At 39.6% G+C, this 24,996-nt stretch overlaps 1 protein-coding gene across 4 annotated transcripts in view; it reads right to left on the bottom strand.

Annotated features, from left to right (window-relative positions):
* Positions 1 to 24,996, bottom strand: part of LPGAT1 (lysophosphatidylglycerol acyltransferase 1) — a 69,818-nt gene that overhangs the window by 17,024 nt on the left and 27,798 nt on the right. For 2 of the 4 annotated variants that reach the window (XM_036015474.1, XM_036015475.1), the window contains exons 4-7: positions 23,912 to 24,007; positions 20,722 to 20,995; positions 19,690 to 19,692; positions 17,420 to 17,546 (exon numbers count right to left, since the gene is read on the bottom strand). In XM_036015474.1, coding sequence (XP_035871367.1) covers positions 17,420 to 17,546; positions 19,690 to 19,692; positions 20,722 to 20,995; positions 23,912 to 24,007 — 500 coding nt within the window. The remainder of the gene's footprint in view (positions 1 to 17,419; positions 17,547 to 19,689; positions 19,693 to 20,721; positions 20,996 to 23,911; positions 24,008 to 24,996) is intronic. The other 2 variants (XM_036015473.1, XM_028530880.2) reach the window with 1 other exon arrangement.

Below are 24,996 nucleotides of genomic sequence, written 5' to 3' on the forward strand. Positions count from 1 at the left end.
AGGCCAGGAAAGTGAATAGGGCCTACTGAAGAGAAATCTATTCTTTCACCTCTTAAGATCTGAGATTTAACTATGGCTTTCCTTGTGACTTTCAATATCCATTAAAATAAAACGAGAGGAGTTCTGCTCCCTGTAACTGCAGAACAGTTAACAGGGAACAGTTGTCAAGTCTGCACAAAACAGAAGCAGTATCAGTGGAAGACGCTGGAGGGTGACTAATAGCAGGCAGGTACTAGAGGAGGCTCCACACCTGGAAGACGGGCATGGCACTGGGCAAGAGCTCCATTTTTTACAGCTGTTTTACCTGAGAATTGTTCACAGTTAGTGTGAGGCAAGGAAGCTAAAAGTTACATAGTAGAAACAAGCAGTCTGGCCGGTTGAAGACTCAGAGGGCCGACATGGGTGACCAGGACAGCCGGAAAGGGAGGAATCCCAGAGAGAAGAGAGCAGAGTGGGAGCCGTGGCTTCTGAGCATAGGACCCACCCAACCTCTGGATGACCCCGGATTCTGCAGGTGTGGGCAGAGTCCAGGCAGAATGGGGCCTCACGGCCTCAGGCCCAGCACGAGGGAGCTGCCCCGAGTTAGGCAGGAAATTGTTTCATTTTCTCCAAGTTAAATGTCCTCAAACGTTTAGATTTTTAGGTAAGTCAGTGAACTTTCATCTAGAAAAATGCTTTAAAATTAAAAACTTAAGAAACAGTTTATTTTTTAAAGTGAATGGAATTATAAATTAGCTTTTATTTTTAGATTATTTAATATGTTTTAACACAGTTTTGCGATGTAAGTAGCACTTTTTAAACTATTTATCTCTATCGTAGCCAAATGGTTTAGAGAATTATTAGTATTGTGTTTTGGACCTCTAAAAATATACTATTTCTTTCTGTAAATATAGAATCAGGCCTAATCAACCTAAGGATAACTTAGCAAGAGCCCTAGGGCTAAAGAATATCTTGAAATGGTATTTAAAACATCTTTACAAGAAGAAAATGACATGGAAATAAGGCTGTAATAAACGGAGGAAGTTTATCTGGGTTTACCAAGTGAACGCCTGAAAGAATGTGGTGCGGCTGCTGAAGCATCTATGGCTTTAAATGGGGGGGAGTGTGGGGATGGGGCTGTGTTTTAACAGAAACCCTACCCCACCACCTGCCTAGAATAGCTTGGGCATCCTCTTGCCTTAGGAAACAGCCAGCAGGACAGACCAAATGCTCCCTCCAAAGCAATCTGACTGTTTGGTCACCATGGGATTAAAATATTAAAGTGCGTAATCATCTTGTAATATGGCAAAATATCAAATACACTAAATACCAGTCCTGTTAGAAAATAAAAGGAGTTCTTCTAGGATATAAACAAACAAACAAATAACAGAAATAAACACATCTTCCTGATACCAACAGCTATCCAAATGAAAAACTAGCTCCAAATTTTCAAGAAATAAAAACTCTTTTTATCCATAATCCAGAATGAACTCTTAAATACCGAGTATTCTACCAAAATCCACAGAATCAGATTTTAGAGCACTGGATAAATTATACTTTCACAAAAAAGACGCAGAATAATTGTAGCAGCTGGCACCTATAAATTTGAGTTAGAACATTTGAATTCTCATGCCACAAAGATTCCAAAATGTGTGTTAACGAACACGATGGCTAACCCCTGCATTCTGCCAGTACATGCAGGGAGCTAATAAGCACCTATGGTTTTAAGGTAAATTTCTCCCTACCTTCAAAACCATAATAACTTTACCACCAAACGAGTATTATAACAGATGTTAAAGGGTCTTCTTTAAGAAGAAGAAGGAGAAAAAAAATATGAACAACAAAATGGCAATAAATACACATCTATCCACAATTGTTTCTAAAAACCGAAATAAACAAACAAGCAGAACAGAAACAGAATCATAAACACAGAGAACTTTTTGATGGCTGCCAGATGGGAAGGGGGTGGAGGGGAGTGGGTGAAGAAGATGAAGGGATTATGAAGTACAAATTCACGGTTACAGAATAGTCATGGGGATGTAGAGGACAGCAGAGGCCACAGAGTAGCCAAAGGACATTATGCATGGCCCCTGGACAGGGACGACAGTGTGGGGACTGCCTGAGGGAGTGGCAAGGCTGGGTGGCGGGGGCAAAGGGGGGAAACTGGTAGAACTGTAGTAACATAAACAAAACATAATCAAAAAATAGTAATCCAGCAGAGGGATCGAAAAGTAAACAAATAATCTAAAACCAGAATACGATCAACGTAGTATAAGCAGTTTAAAGAATTTCTGTGGAAGTTTAAATGAAGGGGCGTGCATGTCTGCTTGTGGCACAGGACACGTGGAAAAGGCATCACTCGAGATGGCCTAAGTGAGTGACCAGAATTTAACACTCAAGTGTTTTTAACCAAGTAACAATACACGTGTCGTTTTTAAAAGTCAGAGTACTACAAGGTTCATAATAAAAAAAAAAAAGCCCTATTTTCTCCGTCCTCAGATACCTGTTTCCCAGAAAACTTTTTTGCTATTCACCTCCACATTGCTTATAAATAAATATGCTAATACCACTATTCTGGATCAACTAATTTAAAATATATTCATTGACTTCCTCCTGAGGAAGACAAGGATGTGGCTCTTACTTTGTCCTCTTCTCCTCTTCCTTCCTATGTGGTTAATAATTCCTTCTCAGTGCCAACTTTGTCCTTAAAATTTTTTTTTTTACTTATTGATATTCAAAGAAAGAAAGAAAGGGAAGAAGGGAGGGAGGGAGAGAGAGAAGTGTCAATTTGTTGTTTACTTCTTCGTGCATTCATTGATTGATTCTCGTATGTGCCCTGACTGGGAATCGAACCCACAACTTTGATGTATCAGGACAATGCTCTAACCAACTGAGCTACCTGGCTAGGGCCCATTCTGAACTTTGTAACTATGCTTACTCATGTGTGTTCTCTTTTTTTCCTTATGTGTCTGTTTCCTTGATCAGACCCTGCTATACTCATCTTTGCCTATCCACTGTGTGAATCAGTGCCTACTCCTTCATGGGAACTCAAGTTTGATAAACTGAATTAAACTGAAAGTAATCTGCCAGTTAAAACTTTATGAGGTGCCATCTGCAGACAGCCACCAATACCATGGGCATAGTTAACTGACACCACCAGGGTTAGTGTGACAAGAATAACTCAGAAACACAGAAACTACTTGCCACCAAAAATAGATTTACGGACAAGAACAGACACTGTCAAATTAACATGTGAAAATTTCTCCCAGCATTCAGTTCCCAGAAGTTTTGCTTTGAGCCACTGTCCCAAAATAAGATGCTCAGGACTCATTCTCAACATACTAAAATATAATATTTATAGCTTCCCCCTGGATCCACTAGAAAGGTTTAAAAAAATCTCCACTCAGTTACCTGAAAATAGAATTCAGCAACTCAGATACAAACTTTTAGCTGCTTTAATGCAGGGATAAACCAAGGGTCTAGAGTAGCAACCCCGGGGTCCTCTGGGAGAGAATTCTGAGGGACTCACATTTGTGTAGAGGAGGAGATAGCAGGCCCTCAGCACCCAGGCCCCCGAATCCCTTCATGGTCAGGGGAGACTGAGCTGGCACCCCTTCCTCCTGAGGCCTACACCTTGCAACAGTCCAAACTGTAACAGACCAACATGCCCCAGGAGGTATAAACAATGTGATGGTATTGTCTAGACCTTAAATATTTTTATTTTATTTTTATTCCTGTTACATCCTTTGAGACAGAGCAAGAATCTTAACATATTCTTGCTGAATAAACTGAACTGTCCAGTAAGCAGGACATGACAATGCCATATTTGCTTATGACAGTCCTATGATGCTTTCCATCAGGCTAATGGGTTTTTATTGACTTAACTTTTTTAGACCAGTAAAGGTTCATAGCAAAATTGTGGAAAAGGTAGAGAGACTTCCCTACATCTCCCTGATGACCCAAAACTCTTTGTTTTGAAATAATTTCAGACTCAGAGAAAAGTTACAGATTCCCCAAATATCACTATTTCCCATATTTGCTTTATCTTATTCTTTCTCTATACACATATATATTTTTCTGATATATATATATATATATATATATATATATATGATTTTCCTCCATTTTTGAGAGTAAGTTACAGATATTGTGTCCCTTAAATACTTCCGTGTTTATTTTCTAAATACAAGGACAGGCTCTCATATCACCCACCACAGGGCAAGGAGCAAAGTCAGGAAATGAACACTGATACAATACTGTTATCTGACCGACAACCTACCTACTTCATTCAAATTTTGCCACCAGTCCTGCTAAAGTTTATAACAAAAGAACGTGAGAAAGAAAGAAAAGAAAATAGCCCAGGTCAGGCAGCTCAGTTGGTTAAAGCATCATCCCAATATACCCAGGTTGTGGGTTCGATCCTCGGTCAGGGTGCATACAAGAATCAACCAATGAATGCATAAAAAGTGGAACAACAAATCAATGCTTCTCTCTCTCTTCCTTCCCCTTTCTCTAAAATCAATAAATAAACATTTGAAAAATTTAAAAAGTTAAAGAGTCAAAGAAACTCTCAAACATTCATTCTGGGTGTGGATAGAATGATGTCGACACAAGCCCCCGTTGGAAAGCCAGGAGAAGCAAGTTTGGGTGAAGGAAAGCGAGTTCAGCTTTAGAAGTAACAGGCTTGAAGAAGCAACAGGGTATCTACGTGGAGGAAAAGAAGTTAAATGAGGGGGTGGGACTTAGGGGAAAGACTAAGAGCTGGAGGTCCATTTATAGAGAAGCCATTTCTGTAAGCTTTGCTGTGATGAACTCAACCGCCACAGGAAAAACAGTCAGGACTGAACCCAGGATCCTGGAGAAGGTCTGTATTTACATGATCTGTCGGTCTCTCGGAGACTGTGTGTGCGCACACAGACACATACACGTGTATGTGTGTGAATATGACCTTCTATTCAATGAAGGATTAAACAAAAATCCAGTTCTTCCACTTCTCAGGTTCAATTCTATTCTTAATAGTGATCACCAGTGAGAATTATTTTTACCCCTTATTCGATTAAAATTTAAACTCTAAAAATTTGACATTTCCAACAAAATGAAATTAAATTAGAAGAAAGTGTATTTTGAATGCCAATGGTAGTCATGATACTGCACTTGATCTTAGAGAGACTGGTAAGTGAACAAGACACGGTGAACCCCCAGAGGGCCAAGGAGGTGGGGAGAGAGCTCCTCCCTTCCAAAGTTCATTATCGTCTGCAAAGCATATTATGTCCAGGTTCATATAGTGAAAATAACCTAGCAAGTTAGATTTACATGTTACAGGCTTGGTTCTTCACTATGCTAACAGTAAAAAATTTCTTTCATGTTTAAATTCTGATAAATATTTGAGAAGAAATGAAGCATATTCTCTAACTAGAAGGTGGAGATTTTTTATCTCATTTGAAATGATGATTCACCTTTTTCGATTCTTCAACCTCACGACTCAGTGCACACAGAGTCGTCCTGGACTGGGACCACTGACAGAGTGTCTCCAGCACCCTGCACGGTGCCAAACCAAACTGTTATATTTTCTCAAAGGAACGGGGCAAAACCTGCTGGTGCAGAAAAGAAAAAAGAGCTTGTGGGTGGTGAACATTAATAAAAACAGCCAAGCAGAACTAAAAACTTGAAGATTACATTTAATGTGTAACTTTGCCTTTGCCAACTGGAAGCTCTGAATAGTGACAGATGACTAAAATGTCCAGCGTTTTCCAGGAAAAAAAAAACAAACCCACAAACAAACCTAGGACACAGAGGCAAAGGAATAGAAAGCAAAAGATGATGAGAAACGCAGACAGGAAGAAGCGAATTATTACACAGCAGGAGTAGAGGTGAAATGAGCAGTAATTATAAGCAATGACAGAGTCAAGTCCTAGAGTAAGAAATCCTCAAGAGGGGACACTGTTTCCTTCTGCTGGGGGAGAAAGCAAGCTGTGTTCAGTGCAAGAGGCAGTCCTATGACCCCACTCCCAGATGAGTGATTTGGGGGCTGGGGCTGGGGTGGTAACCTCTACACACATGTCATTAGGTGCACGCTCTAAGTGCATGGCACTTAGCTGGTGACAACTTGAGTTACAGCCACTGGGAAAAGGTGACCCGAAACCTGGTCCCCATTCTGCTGGATAACTGACTTTCACTATAGTTACTTCCTTCTGCATTATTCTAACTTGTACTAAAAAAGTATTATTATAGAAATTTAAGCCTGTTCAAGTTCACTTTTACATTACGGCTAAAACAGGATACGCCTAGAAGGTATTATGCTAAGTAGAAAAATGATTTTCCCTATTAAAAAAACAAAACAAAACAGAAAAGAAACAGACCCACTGATATAGAGAACCAGCTGATGGTTGCCAGACGGCCAGAGGATGGATGAAAAAGTGAAGGAGAATGAGAAGTATAACTTCCAGTTACCAAATAAATAAATCACGGGAATATAAAGCACAACGTAAGAAGAATAGTCAATAACATGTAATAACTTTGTGGGTGACAGGTGGGCACTGGACTGACTGTGGTGATGACGTGGTAAGGTATATAAATGCCGAATCGCTATGTTGTACAGCTGAAACTAATATATTGTGTGCATACTTTAATAAAAATAAATTTAAAAACAGATTATGGATAAAACACTAGAATATGAAAATATCTTAGGCTATATAATTTGAGTATTTTAATATCCTTGACTTAAAGGGGTAAAATCTATTTCGTGACTATTAAGTGGTGTGCATTTTAAGTGTGAACTGACTGAATTTTTACAAGTATCTGATGAAAATGCTTTGAATGATTATTAAACCAAAATTCTAAATTCTGTGGGCACTTTCTTTCTTCAGTTTATTTTTTTAAACTGAAGAGTTAATACACTGACACATGATTGAAAACCCAAACAGTACAGTGAAAAGTGAGATGCCCTCCCCAGGGGCATTTGCAGTCCAGCGGTGAACACCAACTCTACGGCCACCACTGTGCAGCCCTTTGGGAGCCGGCAGGACAGAGGCAGTGCTTACTTTCTGGACTTTGGTTTGTTTGAGGTGCTGCATGCCAAATATCCAATTAAATTGTAACGAATGCTGTATTATACTGACTTTAAGATGCCTTCTTATTTCAGAGATGTTAATATGTAAAAAATACGTATCTTAATATTATCTCTCATTTATTGTGTTTTTCAGAACTTAATTCTGGCAGCTAAGAAGTGACTCTACTTCTACAGGAGGAGCTTTGAGTATCACCTTTATAACTGCCAGCCATAAGATATGTAATTAGAAATCACACTGAATCCACTGCCACACACTGTGGTTTTCCAAGGGGAGACTCTCTGAGGAGGACAAAGCCAACACGAAGACCCTGAGGTGGGAACACGATCGGCACATCCAAAGGCAGCGCAGAGCCAGTGCAGCCGAAGGGTAATGAGTAACAGTAGCCGGAGATGAGGTCAGAGGAAGGAGCAGGTCAGGCAGAGCCTTAGACACCACTGTAAGGCTCCCGGCTTGAAGATGGGTGAAGACACGATGGGATTCTGAACCTACGACTGACATGCTCTGACAGAGTTTAAAAAGGCCGCTGCGGAAACAGACTCTCAGAGAGACAAAGGTAAAAGCAGGGTAAGCAACTGGGAGGTTGTGCAGTGATCTCAGAGCTGGGCAGAGGTGGGGGTGGCCGGGACCAAGGTGAAAAGAAGCGGTCAGATCCAGGAAGCACACCTGAAGACAGAGCCCGAAGGACTCCCTGACCGAGATGTGAGAGGAAGAGAGACGCCGAGGAGTAACTGGAAGGATGGGAGCGGCTGTCAATAATGAGATGGGGACAGCCAAGTGGAGTGTGTGTTTTCAGGAAAACCCAGCTAAACTTAAGAGAGGACTATGAGCCACCCCGCCGAAGGTGCCGAGCAGTCAGACACGAAATTCTGTTGGGTATGTTCTTTTTTGTCTAGCCATTCCTCTACTGATGGATATTTAGGTTGTTTCCAATTTTTTACTCTTACAAAAAAATGCTGCACTAATATCTGGAAATGCATAGTCCCAAGTAGAACTGTTATGTCAGAGGAACTACTTAAGAAACTGCCAGATTTTTCTTCAAATTGGCTGTACCAATTTGTTTCATCTTTCCCACAACCTCCCCGATACTTGTCATCAATAATTACTGATCTGTAGAAACTCTCTGCACATCTACTCAACGTGAATCCTTGCTATGTGCATTTCAAACACCCTGACTTTGTTTATAGTGTCTTTTGCATACCCCAGTTTTTAATGCTGATGCCATCAAATTTGTATTTTTCCTTCATGATTTATGATGTATGATTTTTGTATCTTAAAAGGAAGGTCTACCCTACTGTGAGAACCTTAAGAGTTTCCTATATTTTGTTTCAATAATTTAGAGTCTATTATTGATGTTGAGGTAAAAACCTATCTGGAATTTACTTGGGGATACGGTAGGGGTAAAATTTCAATTTTATGTTCCATCACATGCAGAAGCAAAGGTCCCAAACTGTTTTGTTCATTGAGCAGTTCATTCTTTCTTTACTGATGTGTGATACCTACTCAGTCACACAAAAGTTCCCAAATAAGTTTGGATTTTCTAATCAGTTCATTGGTCTGGCCCTGCCTTCATACTACACTGTCCTAATTACATTAAGCCTTGGTATCTGGTAGGAAGAACTCCTCTGTTTCATTCACCTTCAAAATTATCTTAGCTATTTATTTATAATTACTTTTTCAAATAAATTTTCAAACCATTTTGTCAAGTTTCCAGAAAAGCCCTCCCAGATTCCGATTCTCAGTCCTCCTGGGTGTAATATAATTGGAATTATGTTAATTTTCTAGATTAATTTGGGAGAACTGACATCTTTATAACTTCAAGTCTTCCTCTCTATGAACAAACACAGTATCTCCGTGTAGACTATTGTCATGGTTAATTTTATGCATCAACGTGACTGGGCTAAGGGACTCCCAATACCTGGAACGCATGATTTCTGGGTGTCTGTGAGGGTGTCTCTGGAAGAGTAAAGGTGAAGAAGAGCACCCTTACCAATGCAGGTGGGCATCATCCAATCCACTGAGGGTCTGAACTGAATGAAAAGACAGAGAAGGGTGAACCCACTCTCTCTTATGGGTGGGTTAAGCTCAGACATTCACCTTATGCCCCAGACATCAGCTTTCCTGGTGCTTTTTTTAAAAAATATTTTTTTAATTTATTTTTAGAGAGAGGGGAGGGAAGGGAGAGAGGGAAAGAAACATAAGCACGCTGTTGGGGGGACCAAATCTGCAACAAGGCATGTGCTCTGACCCAGAATGGGACTGGTGACCTTTCGCTTTGCAGGACCAAGCCCAACCAACTGAGCCACACCAGCCAGGGCAGCTCTCCTGGTTCTTGGGCTTTCAGACTCAGATGGGGACTTCACACCCTCGTCTCCTCTTCCCCTGCCCTCTTCTCAGACTTTGGGACTCAGACTAAATTATGCCACTGGCTTTCCTGGTTTTCCAGCTTGCAGAGAGCAGATCATGGAACTGCTCGGCCTTCTGTTATTTCTCTAACAACATTAAAGATATTGAGTCCTTTAACCACACTCCAAATATCAACATGTTTCAACATGTCATCAACAAAAATTATTAATGGTTTATTTTACATTTGTATTTCTTACTGGTCTCTGAAATACAGTGTGTTTCACATAACACATCCCCTATCAGACTGGCCACATTTTAAGTGCTCAACAGCCACATGTGACTAGTGGCTTTTACCACCGGACAGTGAACGTCTGGACAGCATGAACTTTGCACTCGTAGGAATGGACAATCATATAATCAGAATAGAATAGGGAAACAGTGTTTATAGTTCAAATGAATGAATGAATGAAAGGGATTTTTCATTTTTACATTTATAAATGTAAAAATGAAAAATCTAGAAAATAATAGAGTGGAACACTGTTGCAAGATTATATACCATGTACGGTTATACACATTTTTAAAAACTTACAAAACAGGCCCTGGCTGGGTAGCTCAGCTGGTTAGAGTACCATCCTGATATGCCAAGGTTAAGGTCGCGGGCTCGTCTCCGGTCAGGGCACAAAGAGTAGACCAGTGACTGCTTAAACAGTGGAACAGCAAACCGATGTTTCTTTCCCTCTCACTCTCTCAAATCAATAAATTTAAAAAAATTTTAAAACATAAAAACGGTATTATAAATATGTCTATATAATAAAAGTGCAATTACAGAAAGAATGCATACCAAATTTATGATGGTAGCAGCTTCAAAGGTAGAAGCAAAGGGGTAAGGAACTGGGAAGGGAAACAATGGGAACTTTGCTAGCAATGTTTTATTTCTTGTATTAATAAAAAAAAAGCCCAGAGGCAAATATATCAAAATATTAACATTTGCCCATTCTGTTTTTTTTTAATCCTCACCCGAGGTCATGATTATTGACTTCAGAGAGGGGGAGAGGGAGGCAGAGAGAGGGAAACATGAATGTGAGAGAGAAACACAGAGGGGGTTGCCGTTCTCACGCGCCCCAACCAGGGACGGAACCTGCAACCAGGGATGTGCCCTGACCGGGGATCTAACCCACGGCTTTTGGGTTTAGGGGATGATGCTCCAACCAACTGGGCCACAACGGCTAGAGCAACATTTGCCCATTCCTGCTAATGGGCATAGTTGCTTAAAAAAACATGAAATACTACTTTTCTGAACTAATTTCTCCTCAAAATTTAAAATAAATTCTTGCCCACAGTCTCTAGTTCAATGCCTTCTCCAAAGTAACCAAAGTCCCAATCAAATTAGACATGAAGGCAACACCTCTGCTTTTGGTCATCTATCTACGCCATACACTCATGGTTATGTATTTCTTCAAGATTTTAAAAATGAAAATACAAGCTCTGTCTGCATAATATGATCAGCTTCTCTAATTCACTGTCCTAATGTGGAGCAAAGCAGACGTTTATACGAAGGACAGGGGTTAATGGGCTTTTATCTCTATGAACACTGTATCCCTGTGATTAAAATCTGATCATGTTCAATTTCCCAATTAACTCCCCAACAGCAGCGCACCACGCCCATGACCTCTTTAACAGGGGAAGCTGCCTTCCACTGTGAGGAGGGGAGAGCGGGAGGAAAAAGCTGTTCCCTTCAAACGCTTCTCAGAGTTAAACCTTTCGTTGCTTTTGAAACAAGCTTTACTTTGGAAAAAGATCAATAATGTAGTTATAACCAAATTAATAAGAAATATTTCCCTAGTTAAACAATACATAATATTGGCAGGTTAGGAATAAGAAAAGATATTTTTTCTCTTCAGGTAGTAAGTGGCTTACATCCACTCTATGGGGAGTGCTAACTTACTAATACTGGCTTTAGTAATCGTCCACACGCACTTTCCATGCCTTAATAATAACAGTCTGTTATACCTGTAGGATGCTCCGTATCAGTGTATCACCTCGTGCTCAAACGATGCACTCACGGAAGACCAGGCAGCCACATATACATTCAGTTTAATTAGTAAAGCGTCCTGGGTACTTAATCACCATTTACTACAAATTTCCTAAAAAGCAAGCTCCCAATACTTGACAAAAAATTTGACTTCTGAAAGATAACACTACTTATTTGTAAAATACGATGTAGTATATAACCTTGTCACAAATTTTTGCTTTCTCACTCATGTGGTATTTTAGGGAAGTATTTCACAGCATCCAATAATATATATGTATATTAAGGGTTCATCTCTTCTGAAAATCCTAAAAATCAGCACAGGCCTAAGAAGTAAGAAGTGAATTGACGATGTAGAAAACTGCTATTAGAAGAAAAAATAGTTTATTTTAAAACACTTAAAACAAATTATGGCATTCTTAGGCTCTTTCCTAAGCACCAGTACAGAAATGTAAAAATCTAGAACATCCCGGTAATCTAGATGATTCTTTCCTATGTAAATAAAGACCAGGTGGTTCCTGGGCACGTAACTGCGCCACCGCAGGCGGACCCCCTGGGGAAGAGCCCTTCTCCGTCAGGGACCCCGACACTGTCCCAGCGGGCTCCGACGAGGCACACGCGGCAGAACTACCTGGTAGCCTTGACAATACTTTCCAAGAATAAAAAAGACATGTATTAAGGAAATAAAAACCAGCCAAACCACTGACTAATGTTAAATAAATTACGCCAATTTTACTGTTTCCCAAGTGGATTCTAACGGTGAGGAGCATTACAGCACCGTGACACAGGGCCGCAGCCACCCGGGGGCAGGCCCCTGGCTCCGGCAGGTGCCGAGTTGTACCGCACAGGAAGGACAGCCACTGCCTGCCACGGGAGTTCCCTGAAGTACGGTCAGAGCACTGCCAACCTGCCCACGTTTAAAGAGACAGACATCTAACCCCAGGTACTTATATTATTCACATGTGTGTATATAAGATTTCTAATGTTGCACTTTAAAATCTATTATAACTGAAAAGATCTCACCCTTATTTACAATTTTAAAATATAACCAAACAACAAGAATCTGAACAAAAACCAATCTTTCCGAGAACAGAAAAAAAAATGAATAAGGAGTAACGTATTTGTTTACATTTATTTTAATTTCAGTAGTTATTTTTGCCAGAAGAAATCCAAGATAAGCAATAAACAGGTTATTCTGGAATTAAGAAAGCTAGGAAGTATTTAAAAAACAGTGAAAAATCCCCAAACAAAACCAATCTTCTTCCCTACCCCCCGGGGGTCCTAGAACAGGAGACTAGGAGACCTAGTCCATTTACGTGGACAGAGACACTCCTGGGGGTTGCCGAGGGCATGGCCCCTCCCTCCGTGCAAGCTTCCTGCAAATCCTCAGAATCCTCTGGACACCACACGGCGCCCGTTCTGTCTCACCCTTCGTCTGCCCTCCCTCTCCCACCTGAGCACAGGTCTTCCTCTGTCCCTGACGTTGGTCAGACAATGAACTCTACTAGATTTCTGGCGGGGAAAACCTACCTGTTCACTCTCCCAAGACTCCTAGGATGTGTGTGTATGTTTATAAGTAAATAATTGAGCATAATTTGTACATTGTACTAACTAAATGATACTTTGGGATATGATTCTAAATCATAATTTAATCTCTGTTAATCTAACACATTAGAATTTATTTTATTTCTATGTCTGATAATAAAGTTTTTATAAGAAACATATTTCTGAGAAGCTTCTATTTTATTAATAGAAGTATTTTTTGGTATCAAACTAACCATCCCTCACCTTCTATCTACTGCTTGGTACTGATCTCTAAATCAGGGGTCCTTAATCTTTTTTTTTTTGTTTTTTTTTTAAAGATTTTATTTATTTATTTTTAGGGAGAGAAGGGAGAGAGAGAGAGAGAGAGAGAGAGAGAGAGAGAGAGAGAGAGAGAGAGAGAGAGAGAGAGGGCAATGTGTGGTTGCTGGGGGTTATGGCCTGCAACCCAGGAATGTACCCTGGCTGGGAATCGAACCTGGGACACTTTGGTTCCCAGCCCGTGCTCAATCCACTGAGCTATGCCAGCCAGGGCTTCTTTTTTTTTTTTTTTAATCCCACTCTATTTTGACAAACTTTTCTGCACAGGACTGCAAACATACAGAACATTTTGTATAGAGATTCAGCTAAAAATTTTTCTCAGGCCACCCATGGGACCCAGGGTTAAGAATCTCTGTTTCAAGTAAATTTAAGAGCCTTGTATTTGTTCCTGTTAAATAATTTTGTTTTAAAAAAATGGACATTTCAATTTTTAAGACCCCTTCTAAGGATCTATAAGCTAAAATTGCTTGTATTTACTGATTTCAAACAAAGTAAGGCCAACTCTAATGAACGATTAGATGATTTAATGCTTTCCTCCTTGTTTCTCCTTTGTGGGTGTGGCGTGCCAGGAGGGTCTGCACAGACCCATGCGGACACAATCCACGGGTCTAAAAGAAACACCCAATAGCCACATACCCCCGGCTTGGGAATTAGAATTGAGCTTCTTTTATAGATTACAATTAAAAACTTACTGAAGGCTAAATACATTTCATATTGTGAAAATAAAACTGTTTCTGGATAAATTCTTCCAGGGGCTAGCACACTGCTTTGGACATAGTAAGCGCTAAATAATTTAAGTAAAATGGACAATATATTTGGAATGGAGTCAAAACAGACATCGAGAATTACTTTGGGGCTTCAGGTCAAGGTAGCCACATAGGTTAACATGGTACTCACATCCTTCTACAACCACATCGAGATTACAGCTGAACTACAGAACCACCATCATTCAGAATCACCTGAAATCTAGCTAAATGGAAGTCCTACAGCTAAGGATTTAAAGAAGAAGCCACAGTAAGACTGACAGGAGAGGCAGTGATGCGGAACAGGCTGGTCCCAGACCCACAAGTGGGGCAAAATTGGGAAGGATATTTCGGCTGTAGAGGTCCCCGCCCTGAGGAGTCCCAGCCTCATACTAGGCCTCCCAGCCCACAGTCCCCAAGCCAGGAAGAGAAGTCCCATAATTTCTGCCTGTAAAAACCAGACAGGATTGAGGCTGAGGGAGGCAGAAGGCTTCTGGAATCCCATGCGGTTCCTCTTAAAGGGCTTCCGCACAGCCGTACTTGGCTTTACTCACTCTCTAAGCTCCAGAGCTGGGGCAGCGGTTAAAAGGTAACAGAGACATACGGGGAGGAGCTGAACTGTCTGTGCCAGGGAGAGAGCTGAGAGGTGGCTTTCTCCCAGACAGAAGTGCTGGTAGAGGTCATGGTTTGTTTTCTGACCCCCCTCCCACCAAGCTGGCAGGCGCACCCCATAGTATGAGTCTCCAACAACCTGGTAAAGACTGTTTGCCCTGCCCTGATGATTCCCTGAGACCCTGCCCCACCCAGCTTGCAGGGCTAACCCAACCTGTCTCCAGTGGGTTGTCCATACAAATGACCTGTCTTGATTCATGCTTTGGCTGTTTCTAAAATCTCTCCAACCAGCAGCATCTGGCCTTATTGTGCTATGCACCTTTTGCCAAGTGACCCCAGCCCTGACACTAGTAGCAGCTGGCCTTGGTTCACAGCTTGGCCTCTTCCAGGCACCTCCACCTCCAACACAAGTAGCAGCCATCTGCAGATCATTTTGTAGTTCATGCCGGGCAGCCCTGGACAGAACACAGGTGGCGGGAGACCTTGGCCGGTACCTCCTTGGAGGCCCCAGAGCCAGTGCACCTGGTGGACAGCTTTGGACCACATCGAAGCACCACCCAACCACCTCCACAAGGGACACACTCAAGGGGCAGACTCAGCAGGCACCAGGGCCCTGTTGAAGTACGTCCTACTCTGTGAGGTGGGCACCAGCACGGCAGACCTTCCACAGTGGTCGCAGCCAGCCCTGCAGCTGATATGCCTGGGGATGAATCCCTCCCACTGATGTGCCAACAGCAATCAAGGCTCAGCTACAACAGGAGGGTGGACACAGCCCACCCAAGGGTCCGACTACACAAGGCCACTCTACCAACCCTGAGAGTAGTGGCTCTGCATAGTACATAGGAACAAACAGAGAGAGGCTGCCAAATCAAGGAGAAAAGGAAATATGTCCCAAATGAAAGTGAGGCAAGTTAGTAAGAAGCTAGGAAAATTCCACAGCAAGTGGAGTGGGGAAACTGAGACAGGAAGCTGAACAAACTGGTCGAACGATTTACAGTCAGACAATAAGCCCAAGGTCTTCTCTCTCCTAAACAAGGGCACTTAGGAGCAAACAGATTACACGTGCCGGACCCTGCTGGGGTGGCCCTATTCAGCGACATTCTCTGAAGGTGAAACTGACCAGAAATGACCCTAGCCCCACTATGTGCCGTTTTTGGTATGTCAACATATTAAAGAACTCACCTGGAAAGCTGATGAATATTCTGCAGAGACCTTCCCCCAAGACCTGCTCTAGGGTTCCCACGTGCAGAAGACAGATAAAAGCCCTCAAAACAAAAGGCATGGGCCTGCCTTGCTTGGAGTGCTCCCATACTCTTCTCTTGGGCACGTACTTCCATGGGACTTGCAACTAGGGGAAGAGTGGGCAGCAAAACCCCTGAACTTGTCTCAAGCACCTTTCTCTGACTCTTCAGAGAGCCAAAGCAGCCCCCTTAGGCTCTCTCCTGTTGCTTCTTTTATCCCAAGTCCTTCCTTGTGTCACTGTCCCCAGCTTTAATTGATGAGCTCTCAAAACCACCCGGACTCATGTTGTGAACTCTTTCCTGCACAAAGTCAGAACCAACACACCACCAGCCAGCCTGAGGCAGACCCACTCCAGCCTGGTAAAATAATTACTTTCTTCCTTTATACATGAGCTTCATAATTCTGCAATGGGAGTCACACAGCAGAATCAATTATAATTTTATAGTCATCCCTCACATGTCAAAACCCGAAGTGCAACATCTGATTTTAAGTTTTAAAATTCATGTTTCAGATTATTCCAATTCTGTACTTATATTTGTAAAACTATGATGGTTTTACACATATGATGGCTTACAAATATGCTACCTATCTACTCTCTAAGGGTATGTAATTTGAGTAGCTTTCCTCTTGAACTGAGGGCTTTTGTGGCAGTTCTGGTCTTCCTTGGGACTAACTGCTCATTTTATAACTTAGTTGCCATAGGTTGAGATCTCTGACCATGAAATAAAGATAAATGGATTATAAAGTGATCAAATCTATTCAGAACTCATCAGCATCATGTTTTCATATAAGTACCTACAAACATTTACATGAAACTTTAAAAAAATTTTTTTAATTCTATTTATTAATTTTAGAGAAAAGGGAAGGTAAGTAGAAAGAAAGGGAGAGAAACATCAATGTGTGGTTGCCTCCTGCATGCCTCCAACTGGGGACCTGGCCTGCAACCCAAGCATGTGTCCTTACTGGGAATTCGACTTGTGGCCCTTTGGTTTACAGGCCGGTGCTCAACCCACCGAGCCACACCAGCCAGGGCCACATGAAACTCTTTTAAAAAAGAAACCTACAGTTACAAAAATCTCAAAAAGCCAGCGCAGAATATTCAATAAATGGTTTGCTATTGTTCATGCAAATGACATAGTATTAAAATATTAAATATTTTAAAATGTAAATCATAGTTATCCATTTAATCATTTAGGAAATCTTACAAGATTTAATGATTTAAAAGCAAATTCTATTTCTATTAACACAAATCTACTTAACCCAAATTAGTATATATTTATCCTTGACATATGCCCTTTATTTTTATAGAAGTGTTTCAGACAATCAAGTAATCATATTGTTACTAGAATGTCAGTTTTAGAGACTTTTATCACTCAGTGAAAAGAACCACTTCAAATGATATTTTCATAATAAAAATACAATAATTTTGAACCAACCATTTTCACTTTTGATGAAAAATTTAATATTGAAACATTTGCACTGTCCTAAGACAACACTTTATATTGGGTATATGTTGAGTACTAATGTAGAATTCTTACCTGTAATGTACATGTGTGACTGTCGGTTTCCTGTAGCCAAGGATCCAGGTTTGAATATCTATGGGTTTAGCTTCGGGATAAGCTATGGTTGTATCTATTATCCACTGGAGGCCTTTTGATTTGCTGTCTGAGGACAAAGAAAAAAACAACGATTTAAAATGGATCAATTTTAACATTATTTACAACAAATTACATAGCACAGGTTACTTGAGCATAAAGCATATTCATATACCTTTTGCTTTAAGAAAACAGGATGAACTCGGTGTTACTGTTCTATGTGACACATTTAGGATGAAATTAAGCATTTCCTATTATAAACTATATGAATTTCACACAGATGAACAAACAACAGCACTATTATTTACTGGACATGTATCATTCGAGTATTCAATATAATTACGCACTGTCAAGGTCTAATTTATATTCTATCGCTCAAAAAGTGGCAAAGGTCAGAAGCTAAAGTATCACATCACAAAAATTAAAAGCAGACCTCAAAACCAAACAAAACCACCCACAAAATATAACAACATAACATGAGCACCCAGGTAACCTGATGCCTGGGAGACATTAATAAATACCCGAATAAGGCAATAAAGCAAGTGCTCTATTGACACACATGATCATCAGTGGCTGGTCTTGTTTAAAACAAAACAAAAAGCTCCTCTCATTGTCGCAAGACTTATATACAAATAAAGGAATAAGCCGACGGACGGTCTGCCCTTTGGTCAGGACAGCAGGTACTGCTGCGGGGGAGGGGACATGAGGGAGGACTGTTTTTACTGTCAGCACGGAGTAGAAAGTTGAGCAAGACTTGAGACGGGAATCTCCATACAGAATGCTAACAGCCAGACTTTAACATGTAATGGTCTATCCTTCCTCTGAGGTATTTGAGATCCCTACAAAATAAAACTTATTTTAAAAACGTAAGCCCGAATGTGCATTAGGAATCAATGATATATTACTTTGGTATGTCGAATAATTACAAACTGGCCTTAAATGCTTAAAAAATTTCAGGCAACATCCTAAAGGGGTAAAAATGCCCATAAAAGAAATAAGTAAAAAAGTGGTTTAAAGTAACATACTGCAGAGTTTATGTAACAAAAACACATTTTGACAAGCTACCCATGATGTACATGCTGAAATGTTGAGGGGTAAAGTATACTGATGTCTGTAACTTACTGTGAGAGGCATAAAAAAAAAGATAAACTAATGAATATATAGAAGAATGGAGAGATATATGATAAAGCAAATTATAGTAAAATGGTAATTCCAGATCTAGTTGGTGAGCTCATGGATATTAACTATGAAATTTTTTCAACTTTCATAGGCTTGAAAATTTTGATCATAAAACCATGGGGGGAAATTCATCAGAGTTGTTTAGTATCTATTAAATTACACAATAATCAAAACACCTAATCACTTTAAGTTAATTCTGATACATGTATGGATTACATCTTAAAACAGACACAAAGATATGGAATGTTTGTTTGCAATAAAACACTACACAATGAATATGAACAGTAAATAAAATAAAATAAAATAAAATACATGTTGCCAAAACATAAAGAAAAAATGGTAAAATGCAAGTAAAATAGCTTTTGGGTATACAACTTTCTAGAATTTCTTATATTTTTCCTGAACAGTTAGAATAAAAAATTTAACTAAGATAAATAATAAACTACTTTGCCTTGATTATAAGCAGAAATTGTCTCGTTCCAAAGAAAAACAAATTTTTCTTCACCACTACGTGATCAATACGACAACTGCCCTGCCTCTGAGGTCTAGCACATCACAGGGGACGGCCTGGGCACAACCATTTAAAACCAGCAGTCTTAGTGCAGCAGATCCTATCTGGAAGTCCTCTGTCTTCGAGCTTTGGCTTGGCTGACATTGCACCGTATTTCCCGAGTGGCAAAGCTATTCTGAACTTTCCTTTTCTATTAAAAGACTTTTTCAATTTGTCTTTGCAATAGATGGTGAAAGATGAAGAGAGCTGACTGCCAAGCAGCTGCTTAGAAAAAAACAAATGAAAGGAAAACTCGGTGTAATCTGACCAGCATTATCTCTCTGTCTGGTTCTTACTGTCATTTGAAAATACATATTTCTGAGGGCCTATCATCTCTATTTTTATTTTGTCTAAAGAATATTTTTTAAAAAATAGCAAAATGCTACTAAGGAAACAGGCCTAGTGAGATTCTTTCAGCTTCTATCACCATATTTTTATAGTGTCTTAAACTTGCTCATAAGTCTTCATGCTGTTGGCAAAATACTGTCTGCAAATCTTCCCCATTTACCAGGATATCTCCAAGATATGCAGTTCTATCTCTGAGTGTGTTTTACTTTTTCCTGGCCATAAAAGTAAAACATATTCAGCATTTTAAAAACATACAGAAAAGCATTAAGACATGAGAAAAAATCATTCATAATGTTTCAACTCAGAGAAGCGATCATAGGTAACTGACATTTTGGTATCTTTCCTTTCACTCATCTCTGCTGCTTTGTTGTTTATATCTTTGAGCTCAGATTCTTTTCTCCAGAGGTGTTTGCTCCTCCCACTCCTCTATCATTAGAGAGCACAAGTACTTTTCCAGCCATTAAAAATCCTCTATAAACATCATTTGTATTCTGTTGTATGGATATTTTATTAATTATCTATCCTGTCTCCCAGGTATTTCCATTTTTTTGCTATTATTAATAGTGCTGTGATAAAGTTCTTTGCCAGTATTTCAGATTATTTCCTTTTGATAAGTATTTTTTTGCAGTAGAATAATTCATTTATCAATACTTTAAGGCCCTTAAATATAGCCAAACTGTATTAAACTCATTCTCTGTATTAAAAACAAAAAAAGCTTTCTAAATTTGATAAATAAAAACATTTTTTCATTACTACTTTCATTTGCATATCTATGATTAGTTTCACAAATTACTCACTTCTTTCTCTATGTCTTTTACTCCAGCTATTCCACTTCTAGGAATCTATACCACAGACACACTCCCACAAAAATGTCAATATATTTACAGGAATGTTTACTGTATCAGTGAGAATCGCCATGAGTGAAAATAGATAAGGTAGAGGAAAGATAGCTTTGACTTCATTCATTTTTGCATTATTTGAATTAATTATAGTAAGCATTAACTATTTTTTTAAATAGATACATTTAAAATTGTATTTCATCTCCTCCCTGAATATTAGTTCTATTTGACAAAAATTATAAACATATAAAATAACAACGTTATCTTCTGGTACTCCAGAAAATCCTTTAATTCCAACGAAGGAAAAACAATGCTAAAAACCATCACACCTAATTTCGCAGCATCTCCTCCTGCTGGGCTCCCATTTTCCTGCTGTGCCACAAGTGCGTTCAAAATAATTTTTGTCGCTCCAACCCTTGGCAGAGTGACATGTTGAAGAAACGGCAGGTTATTTTTCTTGGCAAATGCCTGGCTTGTTTCTCTTCTCTTCCTGAGGAAGCCCCCTTCTGGAAATAAGACAATCCATTTTCGATTTCTGCTCCTGTAATTGTTTTCTAGGTGCTTCTTGAGAAGAAGTAGTTGTTGGTCACGGTGAGATTTTCCCTAGAAGGTAGACATACATATAATAAGCACAGGTACACTTGAAATTAAACTGCTATGAAATAAAATAGTAGTAACAGCTTCTAAAGTAAAATCCAATCATAAACTAGAATGGTGATCCCCCCCCCACTTACTGCCCATCTTGACTAGTGGCAAAAAGAAGCTATCAGTACTCATATAAATAACCCTTCTTTCTAAAGAAAAATTGCTCTAATTGCCCTTTGAAGTTCATTCAATCATCAATTCTGTGACTGAGTGCCTCCTACCTGCCAGGCACTGTCCTACACACTAGACATAAAGAAGAAAATAAGAGACCCTCACTGAACTTACTAGGGTGGGAAGATAGTAAGTAAGGAGTGAAAATTCAACTGGTCAAAGTGTTAGAAAAAAAGAGAGTTAAGAGGACAGAGAGGGTCAAGAGGGTCAGGGAAAGCAGCTCCAAGGAGGTGCAATTGGAGCACAGAGCTGATATCGTGAGGACACAAGCCACGTGAAGAAGACTCCAGGCAGAGGACTCCAGGTGATGAGGACAACGACCCTGAGCTTGAGCTGTGGCGATGCAGAGAACCACACCAAGGCCAGCATGGCTGAAGTGTGATGAATGAGGCAGACAGCTGGGGAGAGGAAAGTGCAGAGTGGAGAACAGGTAAGGGCCCTGGACTTGGTGAGTGGTTTGGGGTAGAAAGTCACTGGATAGTTTTGACACGGTAGTGCCATGATCTTATCTACATAAAAATATCTGCTGGCTCCAGTGACAAAAAGATTACAAGAGATAAGTTAGGAGACTATTGCAGTTGTCCAGACAAAGGGGTCTGATGAGATTTGACTATGGTATATTGATGAGATGTGAACACCAGTACATTCAGGAAAAAACTGAAAGTCAAGCTAACGGGGAACTCGGGGCGGGAGGCGGGGACTGGATCTTAGCTGTGAGGGAAGGAGAGGAAAGGATGACTTGAAGACTGAAAACAGGAATCCAGAAAACATTGCAGAAAGGCCCCAAATCTGTACTAAACAGTACAAAGGTTCTTCCTTCCAGTATGATCAATTCACTAATAATTTTTCATCTAATACAATTGAGATGCTCCTAAAATAACCTGCATGCTTTCAGGCGTTAAGTTATTCCAAACGGAAAACAAGTTAAGACATTGTCTTAGCTAATTACTGGAATGAATTATGATTAAGCTCTATGTATGTAAGTTCCCAACCCTACATGCAAAATATTTTTAATATTCTTGGAAATAACTTCTCAAAATTGTCTAGTAACAAAGTCCCAAGAGATTTTCTTTACCCATTAATACTTTTTTCTCTCCTCTCCCTCCATGTTATAAATTTTTGTTTCTATTAGGGGGGAACTGTTGCTCTTTAGAAAAGAATTTGCCAATCTATCTGATATTTGAAATAGTCTTTAAATATGTAAAACCTTACATTGTAATAAAAAGGAAACTATTTTAGAGTGCATTTTCTACTTTTATACCTTCAAAGTGCATGGTAAGTTAGTATAATTTGCCTCTTCTTAACAACTGAGAATCACATCAGGGTCACTTGTTACACTACACTACACTATAAATTCAGTAATTTTCTTAGACCCCCCACGATGCAAAAGACTCACCTGATTTTTTCCCAGGGATTCCCCTACTGCTGAGCTTCCACTATGAGGCTACTCTGAGATGCTAGTTTGTTTGTTGTTCTGATCCTATTTATTTTGTGTTAACCTTGTGGCCAGTCCCCACTTCCACCTCTTCCTGAGGCTCCAGAGCATGCATCTGTTCATCTCTCTGCCCAGAAGAACCAAGGGTGTGTCCAGAAGAAACTAGGTAATTGCATGGCATGTGAAAAACAAGATGTGTTCTGTACATAAAACTGTCTGGAATAAAGAAGGTGTGTTTTGTGACACCTATTTTCAGAGAGCTTAGAATTTTTTCTACACACTTCCAGCTTATTTCTGAATGCATTGTTCTCAGAAGGGGCTTAATTAGACTCACTAGTTATTCATTAAGTACTTATTATGTGTAAGGTACCGCACAATCCAGATTTAAGTTGCCAAATATAGAAACACCATTACCATACACAAAATGCCTGCATATCATATTTCAGTTGTCCATTCCTGAGAAAACAAAGTTTGTGATACTAGCAGCGTATCAGGGGAATACTATGTAATGTAGTGCTGACTTGGTACGCGGCTATGGTCCTTTTCCTACACACTAAATTATTCCTAAAGCTTGGCACCCATTCCCAATCCGCCTTCTGCTATCAAACCCATACTCATCCTTTACATTTATGCCAAATATCAGCTTCTCCTCTCAAAAGTGTTTTTCTGAATCCACAGAAATCTGATGTACTCACTGTTCCTACTGCCGACTCTCAAAATAATTCCTCTTTTTTATTCAATGATCTCCCTACTGCTAATTTACATACTTCACTTAACAGTGACCTGTAAATAAAATCACAGTGATAATGTACATAATGACAGTGGTAAGCATGACAACCAAGGCAGCAGGCGCTGTCCTGTGTGCTTCGCAGGTACCACTGCCTCCTACTCCCCCACCAGCCTGTGAGGGGAGCACCTGTCACTCTCCTCGCACAGAGAGAGGAGAGCAAACTTTCAGAGTTTAATGACTTGCCCAAGTCACACAGGTACGAAGTGGAAGAACTGAGAATGTGGCAGGTGCTTGGTAAAAGTTCACTGAACACGGTACTGTTTAGATGGGAGTAGGCATTAGAATATTCACATTATCAGCATATTAATGCTTGCGCATGCTCAAGTTCAGACCGCAATATATGATTTAGGGAACATGGAGTCAGAGGAAGAGCTCCCTAATGTTACCTGTTATGACTGGTTCTGTTATGCCTCTTTATACAAGAAAGAATCAGTTTTATTGGGTTATCACTGAGGAAAAAAAAATGCTCATTACTTACCTGTCTTATAAAGAAGTCTCCGTGAATTAGAGAAATAATTCCAAAGTTTGTGTACCTAAAAATATGATCCATCAACCACATCATTTCAGAAACAACCTAAAGTGTTTAAGAAACAAGAAATAATTAAATGTTGGATAGAAGAAACCTAACTGTAGTCTAGACCTAAGTGTTGAGAGTATCTTCTTTAAATGTAGCATGGAGCATACAAAAAATCACGTAAACATTCCTACTTGTAAATCAATACTGCCCTAACTTTTTAGGTAAGAAGTAAAGATTTCAGTATTTCCAGTTTTGTATTTCTCAATTACTCCTTCATGAAGAAGATTTTAAAATTCAAGATTTTAAATCATTCAGCAGTATCAGATCATAAAAATGTTGAGTATAACTAACCTGAAAACAAAAACGAAATTACTCTGAACAAAAAAATGTACCTAAGACAAACTAACTGAAATCTCTTTAGAAAAGCAAATAAAACAAACTTTCTTTTGTCTGCATGGCTTGCAAATTTCAGGTTAACTATATTCTGGTTCATATAGTTATCACCTTTGAGTTAGAGTAATAATGTTAGCCGTATTTATATTGATCATTTTAATCATTCTTTGAGATTCAAAACTAATTAAGTACACTGTGTAATCACTAACTATGACAATATAATTATCATATCAGAAGAATAAAAATGTTAATTGGGGATTCTCTTTATACAAAGTCAAATAAATTAGTTTTTACAAAATTTTAACATCATGAATTTAGGGTATAGGTGATAAATATCACTAGAAGTATAAATACTTCTACACAGCAATAGTCTTAGTAATTCAAGATTCTTAATAGAAGAAAGGTGAATTTATTCCACATTCCAGCAAGATTATGCCTCTGTTTTCCAGATAAACAAGAAAAACAGAAAGCATAAGAATTAAACATATTTTCCTCGACTCCCACCTCATGTCCTGACCCTTGAGCTACAGAATCAAAATCTCTCAGCCCTAAGCACACTAGGTGTCTTCTTGCCTTGGTCACCTTGGCCGTGACGATCTCACTAAAGAACAGGCCCTTCACTCCTCTACCTTACTCAATTCTACTTCTTCGAG

The sequence above is a fragment of the Phyllostomus discolor genome, chromosome 14 (assembly GCF_004126475.2).
Source record: "Phyllostomus discolor isolate MPI-MPIP mPhyDis1 chromosome 14, mPhyDis1.pri.v3, whole genome shotgun sequence".
Taxonomy (NCBI): Eukaryota; Metazoa; Chordata; class Mammalia; order Chiroptera; family Phyllostomidae; genus Phyllostomus; species Phyllostomus discolor.